This window comes from Condylura cristata, unplaced genomic scaffold, assembly GCF_000260355.1.
Source record: "Condylura cristata isolate star-nosed mole 26May11 unplaced genomic scaffold, ConCri1.0 scaffold00024, whole genome shotgun sequence".
NCBI lineage: Eukaryota > Metazoa > Chordata > Mammalia > Eulipotyphla > Talpidae > Condylura > Condylura cristata.
In genome coordinates this window covers 31,216,363-31,228,058 of record NW_004567125.1, presented here as the reverse complement: position 1 = coordinate 31,228,058, position 11,696 = coordinate 31,216,363, and the positions used below count along the sequence as shown (strand labels likewise).

Below are 11,696 nucleotides of genomic sequence, written 5' to 3'. Positions count from 1 at the left end.
ATCTTTCTAATCTAGTCATCTACTTTTGGGCATTTGGGCTGCTTCCATGTTTTTCCAATTGTAAATAAAGCAGCAATAAACATGGGGGTACAGGTATCTTTTTCAATCAGTGTTTTTGTGTCTTTTGGGTAGATACCTAGGGGCACTCCTTTACTTTTATAATTAAAGTTTTATTGGAACACAGACGAGCATTAGTCTGCCTATTGTCTGTGGACGCTTTTCTGTTACAAGGGCAATCGAATAATTGCATCAGAGACTATTTGGGCTTCAAACCTAAAATATTTATTATGTGGCCCTTTACAGAAAAATGTGCTGACCCATTTCTCAGCATGTAGGTTCATTACAAATTCTCTGTGTGGCCTCTATGTCTTTTACTGCAGCTTCAAGTGTCCTGCCTGTCCTTCTTCTCTTACTGAGATACACCTGCTCACTTACCTGCTCACCTTTCTCTCTGTTTATGTGTGTTTTTATTCATTAAGACTAGAATGGCCATCCCATGCGGACAACAGGGGCCTCTGCATTTTCTCACTGCTGGATCCCAATGTGAGGGCATATATGAGTTCAGCAAAGGGTTCTTAAATGAATGTGTGAGGGAGAAACCCCAAACTGGTAATGCTGGTTTCTTAAATAGAGGTGAAATTCACATAGCATAAAATTCACAATATTAATGTGTATAATTCAGAGGCATTTAGGATATTCACAGTGTTGTGCATTATGACACTACCATCTGTGTCTGATTCTAGAACTTTCCATCTCCCTAAAAGAGACCCCATCCCCATGAACAGTTTTTCCCCATCCCCTCCCCCCAAGCCTGAGAACCATTAATCTACTTTCTGTCAGTAAGGATTCACCTGCTCAGGACATTTTATATCCATGGATCACACACCATGTGGCCCTTGTGTCTGGCCTCTCACTCAGCACCATGTTTTGGAGGTTCACCCACAGTGGAGCGTGTGTCACTGCTTCTGGTTGCTTTCTGTGGCTCAGTGCTACACCCTATCTGTAATGGACTGTTTGTCTTGAACTATTGATGGACAGTTGAGCTTTTCCCACCAGTTTTGTTACAAACATGTGTACAGAGTTCAGTCTCTGTTATCAGTTCTCTTGGATCCATATCTAGGAGAAGGATTGGAATTTTTTTAAAGATTTATTTATTTAGGCATACAGAGCTGGGTACAGGCCAAAGGTGCAGGGGGTGAGAGGATTCACCAGAGACAGAGTGGGGAGCAGAACAGGCAGATCTACTGAAACACACTGCTGAGGGGAGCAGCAGGTGGGTCAGGAAAGGTCTGCTGCACCATGTGGGTCACCTCCCTGGCGGGGGATCAAACTCGTGCTGCAGTGGCTGTGGACAGCTTCATAGTGCTTTGCTTTAACCTGTTGTGCCACCAGGGAGGACCCCTGGATTGGCATGTTCTACAATAAGTCTGTGTTCAATGTTTTGAGTTTGATGGTATTGTTTTACAACGGCGCCACTTTACACATAATCACTGTGCTGCCAATAACAAGATTTTTTTGAGTATAATGGTTAAAGCAGTGCAATTCTTGGTGCAGCCCCTGCATCATCAATAGCCTCAGCATCTCCTCGGAGTTTGTTGGCAATGCAAACCTGTGGGTCCCACCCAGACCTGCTGAATCAGAACTGCTAAGAAGTGGGGCCCAGCCATGTGGTTTTCTCAAATCTACCTGATAACTCTGGTAAGCTATGTCTCAGGCCAAATCCAGCCCATCCCTTGTTTTCATAAATTAAGTTTTATCAGTACTCACAAGAACATTAATTTGCATGCGATCTATGGTTATGACAGGGGACATGTGCTTAAGTTTGAGACCCAACACTCCTACCCCTGCAACGTATCTCCGAGCCTCCCTCTGCTGGCTTGGTGACATAAAAGTGACCCAATTCTCTTTCCATCTTTTTCATTTTTCCAGTCATAGAGTGGGAAATAGAGCAGGGCCTGCTGAGCCCTGTGGACGGGGACCAGGGAGCCACTGTCTTCCTGAGAGAGATTCAGGACCTCAACAAACACATTCTGGATGACTGTGCCCTCAAGATGGTGGACCGGCTGGCAGATGGTTGCCTGGACACAGATGCCCAGAACCTTCTCAGCGGCCTCAAGGGGCGCATTGCTGATACACAGCCTGGAGTCCTTAAGGCCCACCACCTGCATTGGAGCCGAGACCTGGTGAACCCCAAAAACAAGGCTCATGCCCGCTACTTAAAAGAACTGGGTGAGCAGTTTGTGGCCAGGGCCAACCACCAGATCCTGGAGCGTCTGCGGGAGCAGGAAGGGAACAGGCAAGAGCTGGTCTGGCTGTACCAAGAGATCCACCACCATCTAGCGCTGAGCACCGAAGCCACTCGGACCTTCTGCGGTCGCCAGGACCTCTTGGCTCAGCTTGGGCAGTGGCTGCGGCAGAACAACAGTGACCACCACACACCCTTGGTGCTCTGGGGGCCCCCTGGCATTGGAAAAACTGCTCTGATGTGCAAACTGGCCGAGCAAATGCCAGGGCTGCTCGGCCGCAAGACGGTGACTGTCCTCCGACTTCTGGGGACATCACAGATGAGCTCAGACGCCCGCGGCCTGCTGCAGAGCATCTGCTTCCAGGTGTGCCTGGCCTATGGGCTGCCCCTGCCCCCTGCCCAGGTCCTGGAGGCCCACGCCAGGGTGGTCCAGTTTTTTCATACCCTTCTCTACACAGTCTCCTGCCGAAACTTCGAGTCCCTGGTGATCCTGCTGGATTCTGTGGATGCTGTAGACTCCATGCACCAGGCACGGAGGATCCCCTGGCTGCCTCCCAGGTGCCCCCCTCGGGTCCACCTCATCCTCTCGGCCTGCTCTGGACAGCAGCGGAGCGTCCTAGACATCATGCGGCACACACTCACTGACCCAGGGGCCTACTGGGAGGTGAAACCCCTCTCTGGGAACCAAGGACAACAGATGATCCAGCTGCTGCTCTCAGCCTCAAGGCGGACCTTGAGCCAGGTGCAGAGGGACCTGCTGTGGGCCAGCCTCCCAGAGTGTGGGCACCCAGGGCGGCTGAGGCTGGCATTTGAGGAGGCTCGGAAATGGGCTTCCTTCACTGTGCCTGCCCCCCTGGCCTCTACTGCGCAGGAGGCCATACACCAGCTGTGCACCCGCCTGGAGCAGACGCATGGGCAGCTCCTGGTGGCTGGAGTGCTGGGCTATATCGTGTCTTCCCGGTAAGCCTGTTGCTCTTACTCTTTCTGAACCTGAGGTAGACCATAGACATTTGTTTTCTAGGCTGTTTCCTGAGGAAGTCACAAGCTGGGTGGCTTAGAACCCACCAAGGAATGTATTCTCTGACAGTCTGGGAGCCAGAGACTGAAATCCTGGCATCAGCGGGACCCAGGTTGCCATGAACACACCGTTCTCGGTCTTTCTCTTAGTTTCTGGGGTTGCTGCATCCTTGGTGCTCTTGGTTTGTAGACATATTACTCCAATCCCTGCTTTACTTGTCTCATGGGATCTCCTGTGTGTCTGTTCGAATTTCCTTCTTCTGTAAGGAGACCACACACTGGTTAGGTACTCTAAGGTGGTTTAATCTGAACTTGACTACTTCCCTGAAGGCTGTTTTTGAATAAGGTCATGTTCACAGGTTCCACATAGGCATAAATGGTTGGGGGGAGCATTATTCAATCCAGTAAAAATCACATATCATAAAGTTTACTCTTAAATTGTACATTTCAGGGGGATGTAGTGTATCCACAATGTTGTGCCACTATCCAGCTCCTGAACTTTACATCACCCTAAAATGAAACCTGGCTCGTATTAACCTCCACCCTCATCCTCCTCCTCAGCCTTGACAACCACCCATATGATTTCAATTTCTGTGTATTTGTCTATGACATGTCTTTTGTAACATTTTTACTATGAAATATTTACAAATATAGACTAATGGGAAAACTCCCAGAGTGTGAAAATAGTGCAAGAATTCCCATACACCAGCATTTCTCAGCCTTGGCACTGCTGAAATCTAGGTCAGATCAGTTTTTGCAGTGTGTGTGTGTGTGTGTGTGTGTGTGTGTGTGTGTGTATGTATGTAAAAAGAGAGAGAATAAGGCCCTCCCTGTTGGCGCAGCGGGTTAAAGTGCAGCACTAAGAAGCTAAAGCCACTTCAGCATGAGTTCGATCCCTGCCTGTGAGGTGATGCACATGGCGTAGTAGACCTCCCCTCCTGACCTGCCCACTGCTCCCCTCAGCAGTGTACTTCTTCATTCAGCCTGTTCTGCTCCCCACTCTGTCTCTGGTGAGCCCTCTCACTGCCCCTACACCTCTGGCCTGTACCCCAGTTCTGTATGCATAAATAAATAAATCTTTAAAAAGAAAGAGAAAGAGAGAGAATAGGTAGATGAATAAGTAGGCCAGATAGATAGATAGCAGGCAGGGCCTCTCCCTCTCAGCACTACTAACATTTGGTGCTCCAGCACCCTCTGTGATGGGGACCATCACACTGTAGGGCATGAGTAACAGCCCTGGCTTCCACCTACTGAGTCCCAGTAGTCCCTCCAGCTATGCTAACCAAATGTCTCAGTGCACTGCCAAGCGTCCCCTGAAGACAGTAGGTTCTGCTGGGGAACTGCCGCATACCCTACCCCGGATGACCCCTTTGCCGCATGAGCTTTCTCTCTCCCTCTGTGTCTTTCTTGCTCTCTATGTCTCCAGCACATATCTTCCCCCTCCCTTCCTTCTGCTTATCTATCTGCCTAGCTACCTATCTACCGTGCCTACCTATCCTATCTCTCTCCATCTCTGTCTCTGTATCTATTACACACACACACACGCAATTTCCCTGAATCACTTGAAAGTTCATCACAGGCATTTCCTCTATTTACCCTTAAATATTTTCTACATTTCCTAAGAACAAGGACAATCTGAACCTCATGTTATCATGGGGCAATTATAAAGCCTAAGAAATGCATAATAGATTCAACAGTACTTTTAATACATAGTTTATAGTCAAAATTTGCCAATGATCTAAACAATGTCCTCATAGCCCCTGCCTCAGCTTACTCCCCAGTGCAGGATTGTGTTAGTTGTCAAGTCTTTTTGGTTTCCTTTAATCTGGAGCATTAGCCGTCTTTGTTCTCTTAAAGAGTACAGGCCCATTGTTTCATAGGTCAACCACTGGCAGATCTATGGAGGTCAGGTGTGTCTGCATAAAGGCTCTGGCTTGGCAGGTCATGTTGGGCCTGGGCCCCTAGTTTCTCCCTGGGGCTGCTGCCACAGCTGGCGCCAGCCACGGCTCTGGGAGGGGATGGTGATGTCCCTCCATCTGGGTCGGTCTGCTGTTCCTATGATTACAGTCAGGAGAAAGCTGCCCGATGCGACCCCTGCCTGGACTCAGGTGTGGATTTGGTTTTTACCATATATTTGCAATGTTTCCTTTGTAATTAATAAGCAGTGTGGGAATCCCAGAAAAAAGATCTTTTTAAAGCAGATTCCTCTGAAGAATTGACAACAAGCATGCACATATGCTTAATTTCAGGCATTTAGGGTTTCAGCAACAAGCAAATGGGAAAATCCAGTTTCACTGTGTTTATGGAGCTAACGAATGGAAGGCTTCAGTGTGGTTGCCCAACCTAGAGAAGAGGCCTGCAAACTCCCTTAAGCCTGGGACTTGTGTGTGAGGAGCAATTGCCCAGTATGGACATCGAATCAAAAATAATGAGCAGGAGAGAGGAGCGTGTTCATCACACACACACCCAGCCACCAAGCTCTCCTCCCCCAGGGGTTGGCATGGAGGCCAATTAGCAGACACCCCAAGCAACAAAGCTTTGCCTTCATGCAAACAAGCTCAAAAAACACTCAAGTCCATCAGCAGAAGCTGGGACAACACCGTGTTACCTCTTCACAGTATGGGAGGCAATTTTCTTTGGGAACTTTGCCTTGTGCCACCAATCCGTTAAGATGGCAATGAGGAGGTGTTTTCTTTCATGTGACAGGGAAAGAAACCCACGTAGTCTAGTGGGTAAGAAATAAGGGCTTGATGCCAAGGGATTGGAGCAGCTCAGAGACTACAGGCCACCCCCAGCCAACTGCAGAGGCGTGTACACCAGCTTTCCTACCCCAGGGTTTATAACTGGTTCCTCCAGAGTGTCAGCCTGGTCTAGACTGCACAAAAGAACAAAGACAGAGGGGGTTTGTTCCAGAATAAAGGGGTGAGCAGTCAGGTCATGCTGATGATTGCTGCATGGAAGAAGCAGAGTTGTCATGGAAACAAGAAAGTCACAGGAATAAGAGCTGTTTCCTATTCCTCTCTCTCTGGGTTCTCTCAACACACTGACTTCTGTTCTAGACTCTTCCTTTCCCCTCCCCAGATATTCAGCTTGCCACAAGCTGCCATTAACATCCAGAACTCCCATTTGGAAGCTTGGTGCAATCTGACCGGCTTGTTCTTAAGTATTAATTCCAAAATCCTAGGAGACAGAAATCAATTGCCTTGATCCCAAGATCCAATTTAAAGCAGGGAGAGGGCAGCTCATGGGATGTAGGATCATCCCTTTCAGGGTATGGGGGAGGTCAGCTTAGAAGTGACTGTCGGGGAGATGACTTGGGCACCTCCAGGTTCATAAAAATATATTCACACATGATATTCATGTGGCAAGATGGTTGACCCTGCTTCTCAAACAGATTTCAATGATTTCTCAGCCAATGACCCCTCCCCTGGAGCACTTCTGCCCCCAGGGGACACTTAAGGATGTCTGGAGACACTTTTCTCTCTAAAAAATTATTTGTTGATGATACAAGAAGTGGGGTACAGGCCAGAGGTGCCTGGGAGTGAGAAGATTCACCAGAGACAGAATGGGGAGATCTACTGAAACACTACTGAGGGGAGCAGCAGGCCAGACAAAAGAAGTCTGCCAAGTCATGTGGGACAGCTCACTGGCTGGGGATCGAACTTGTGCTACAGTGGCTGCAACAGCTCCACAGAGCTGCCCTTTAACCGTTGTGCCACCAGGGAGGGCCAGGAGACAATTTTTATTGTCACTTAGGGTGAGGGCACCACTGGCACCGAGTGGGTGGAACCCAGGGAAGGTGCCCAACCTCCTGCCACAGAGGATGAGCCCCTCACAGGGGAAGAAGGAGTAATAAATATCTACAGTGCTGCTGATGAGAATCCCTGTCTTAGCATGGGAGTACATGTCTGTCTCTCTCATCTACCAATCAGCTATCACCTATTATTTATCTGTTTGCTATCTATCATTTATCCATCCATCATGTCATCTGCTATGTCTATCACCCCCACTGCCACCATCATCATTTGTATCTAACTCTATCTATCCACCTATAAGTAACCTAATGTCTATCTATCTACCTGTCATGCTACCTGTCAGGCCAGAGAGTCTGCTAAATATCCTACAACAAAGAAGGATCCACCCCTAATGTCAGCAGTGGGAGGTTCACATTTTGCCCCTCAAGTCCTCTGCACAGAAGGCACAACAGAGAGAACACCCCTGCTCTGCTAAGGGTCAGACCTCAGCAAGGGCACCTTGTTTCTGTTCTTCTTAGCAGAAAAGGAAACAGAGGCAAAGACTAGTTCCATGACGAGGCAATGTTCCTCAGCCAGCTTACACAGAGGACTGTGCTCACGCACACAACACAGCTCATTCTGCAAGACAGCTAACGGGAGCCGCGTTTGGGGGCAAGTGAGGGGTCCGTGCTGGAGTCCACACTGTCAAGGGGATGCCCCTGAGATGGAGATAGGCTCTATGCTGAGTGGATCTTCTGTGACCAAGGGCTGGTTTCCCATCCCCCATTTTGCGCTATTCTCAGGTTGAGTAGAACACTGACCACAGGGCAAAGCTCTGCAGTATGGTAACTCCCTGTGGCTAATGAACACTTGAAAGGCAGCTCATGAAACCAGAAACCAAATTTAAAATTTTATTGTTAGTTAAGGAGCTTAGCTTTAAATGCCCATATGTGCTTGATGGCTCTTGCATCAGACAGCTCAGCTCTAGATTTGACAAGGCACAAGCCTTCAAGAGCAGGATGGAATGGAGTCCTTCTCCCTCCGGGCAGTCAGAGACATGAACACCCAAACTTCAGTGCCCCTTTCTGACAACTGGAGAAACATGATCTGCTTTGCCTTGCCCCAGTCAAGTTTGGAGACTCAGTTGAAAGTACAGATAGCAGATGTCGGTGGGGACAGGGGGGTGGAAAAGATTGCAGCAAGGTTTCAGCAGAACAGGAAAATGGTGTTGACCAGGAATAGTTCACAGATCTTTACTTGTTTTTATGTGACTTTGGGTCTCCTGAGCCCCTATGGAGGATTACTGCTGTTGAAGCCTAGCTGATCCAGGGTGGGGCCTGCCTCCAGAGAGGGCTGTCAGTGTTTAGTGTGCATGCTATGATGTTGCGTGCTCCCATTAATAGGAAATGTTTCTGTAACTGTTCAGAACAGACAACTCTTCAAAATTTTATAATTTTCCCACTTTATGACATTTGAAAGCAACGTGCATCCAGTAGGAACTGTATGTTTGATCTTTCCCCAGGTCAGCAGTGGGTGAGGTCCAACCCTCCCTCCTAAGGCTGGCAGTGGCAATGAGCCCAGGAGCACCAGGGCAAAGAGCAAGATGTGACAGGGTGTAGTGTTGCATGGTTAAGTGAGCTAGTCCACACTTTAGTATAAAACAGTCTTTGTATAGCTGACTTTGCCCAAACGAAGATTAATATCAGTGTTTTGAGCATCTTTAAAGTCAGCTAAGCTGAGCTATGAGGTTCAACAGTGAGAGAGAGTAAATGAATATTCATTTTACCGCATTTTGAATTTACAATGGGCTTATGGGAGGGGTAACCCCATTATAAATCAAGAAAGGTCTGTGAATAATGTGTCAAGTGTTTCATCAAAATGAAGACTTTGATCCACATCAGAGAATTAATACACACACACAAAACACGCACACAGTAGGTGTTTGCACTTCACTCAGTGCAAACAGAAGCCAGCCTCCCTCTCACCTGGGAGATCTGAAATGATCAGATGATACCCCATCCTTGGGGAATTTGCAGGCAAATCCTGCATTTTTCCTAGTCTGATGCTTATAGGAATTACAACTGCATTCCAGTTTCTGCATGGAAACCTCCATCTCTGCTTTTCTGAAACGCCTCCTTTCTCTAACTCAGTCTTCTCTCAGACCCTAGTGAGTCTTGAGCACAGCGATTTCTGCCTTCTTTTCAGAATTTACTGCCTCTCTTCCTCTACACTGCCTGACTCCTCCGAGGTTGGGAAGGGCCTGGCTCGGGGTTCTGCAGGTGTGTGCAGGAGGAAATATCAGGAGAGGCTCCCTGGGTGGTGCTGCAGCAGCAGGTGTGGGTTCTGCTGGCCGCCACACAAACCTCCTCAGGGTAAAGTCTTTGTTGATGTGATATGTCTCCCCCCCCCCACAACCCCCCTTGGGCTTCTGTGTCCTCCATATGCAGGAGTCGTGGTGTATCCCAGTGCCCTGTCCCTCCTCCCGCAGGCACGGGCTCTCCGAGGCAGAGCTGAAGGATGTCCTGTCTCTGGACGATGAGATCCTGCAGGCTGTGTACCAGGACTGGACCCCGCCCAGCAAGGAGCTACTGCGCTTCCCACCCCTGCTGTGGGTGCGGCTTCGTCGAGACCTGGGAAACTGCTTAGCCCGGCGTCCTGTGGACGGCTTCACACTCCTGGCTGTCGCCCAAAGGTAGATCCACCAGCAGTGACCGTCTGGGTCACCAGGGGCCAGGACTCACTGACCAGATGCCTCCTCCTTGTTCCTGATCTTTCTCTCCCCCTTCCTGGAGAACCAAATCCACTTAGCATAGCATGCAGGGGTCTCTATGCCACTGGCTTGAGTGCAACTAACTGCTTTTTAAATTGAGGAGAAAGTCACATAATATGAAGCTCGCCCATTAAAGTGTGCAATTCAGTGGCATTTAGCACATTCACAATGTTGTACAACCAGCATCTTAATCTATTTGTAGAATATTGTATGTCCCAAAAGATGACCCATGAGCGGACTCTAATATTCCCCTCCCCCTAGCCCCTGACAAGTAAATTTATTTAAGAAAAAAAAAAAAAGAGTCTCCCATTTGTAGATAGCTGTTAAGTGACACGTTCGTACAGGTTGTCAGCAGACCCAGCAAACATCCCAAAGGGGATTTGGGATGGACTGCACCTGGGAACACCTCATGGATAGACCAGTTCCTTAGACCCTTTAGCACGTTTCCCCGCTGCAGACAGTTGGCCGAGGTGGTCGAAGAACGCTACCTGTCAGGTCCTGCAAAAGCCAAAAGACACGGAATCTTGGCTGACTTCTTCTCTGGAGCCTGGAGCCAGGGCACCAAGAAACTCATCACCCTGCCACTCGTGGGGAAACCCCTGAACCTGGACCGGAAGGTGAGATGTTTGGAAGCCTTGCAGCCTTGCCCCGCTCTCTGTGGCCAAGCTAAGTCTGCGTGGCATTGGCCTTCTCCCGCCATCTGTCCCACATTTCCATCTAAAACAACCTCCTGACTTTCTCCCCTTCCCACAAAGTGTGAGATAGCGCTTAGCCCCTGAGTATAATTTGGAGTTAAGAAGCTATACATAGAGAATGTGTGACCTTCTAACTTTCCAAGGCAAGGCAGAGTTACAACATTCAAGAAGTATACTTAGAACTTCCCCAAACTCTGGCCTCTCAGACTTTTAATTCATTAGCTTCCGGAGGCACACCTATTTCCTCCCCATTTGGGGACGGATATTTGACATTTTTCTCTGCAGTTTTCCTGGCATGATCCAACTTTCAGTCACTGATTCCTCAAATATGTCTTATTTTATTTCCTATTTAGGAGAGTAGTATGTCGTAGAACACATAGGGAAAATCAAAGAGCAAATCCCCCACAGGAACACCCACTCCCACAGTTCCAGGGTTGCTAGTCACACATTTCCTTCCAGTTTTTCTTCTGTGCCTGGGAACACTAAGGTTTGGCATCCTCAGCTTACATGCTATTCCCTCATTTTTGCCTCTTAAACTCTTCAAGGCTCAACGCAAATGTCTCTTCCTTCAGGAAGCCTCCCAAGATTTCCTCCTTCTTGATTGTTTTTCTCTAAGCTTCCTTCACTCTGATCAGAGCTAAAACTGACTACAGAGTTCCCATGGCCCTCTCCATTTTCCCTTACTGCAGTGTCCCATAACCATTGCTCAATGATAGACTAGGAAATGCTCTTTAAATCTTTTGTTGCAGTTCACCTTTTTGTGTTTTCCCTGTTGGACGTGGGAGGAAGAACCAGGTCTGATTCTGCCTCATGCAGCCCTTTCTCTTCTCTGGTGAAGACCAGACCCGCTCCCCTGTGCTTAGAATCACTGCAAACTCAATCGCATCTCCTCCCTCTCGGACATGGTCTGCCCCCTTCCTCATCTCCAACCTCAGGACTTCCTGTTCCAGCCCATCCTCCTACACAATAACTTCTGACTGTGATATAATCATGCTTCTCCTCTAACACCTTCCATAGCTCCCCAACCTCCTGACAATATTCAGTGCCTGCTTGATCTGCCTATGACCTCCCTAGACTCATCCCCCACCATGATCCTCTGTGCTGCTTTATAATTCACCCTTGAAAAACTGCTTCTGTTCTAGTCATCTTTTGACGTTTGTACATGCTTCCCCCTTGCCCAGGAATGTTATTATTTTCCAAAAGCTGTCTGTTCTGCAGACAGACTCCTTGTTTTT

At 48.4% G+C, this 11,696-nt stretch overlaps 1 protein-coding gene across 1 annotated transcript in view; it reads left to right on the top strand.

Moving 5' to 3' along the window:
• The window catches only part of NWD1 (NACHT and WD repeat domain containing 1), a 61,856-nt gene that overhangs the window by 15,158 nt on the left and 35,002 nt on the right, over positions 1-11,696 (top strand). The window contains exons 4-6 of the mRNA XM_004688642.1: positions 1,930-3,205; positions 9,485-9,688; positions 10,224-10,383. Coding sequence (XP_004688699.1) covers positions 1,930-3,205; positions 9,485-9,688; positions 10,224-10,383 — 1,640 coding nt within the window. The remainder of the gene's footprint in view (positions 1-1,929; positions 3,206-9,484; positions 9,689-10,223; positions 10,384-11,696) is intronic.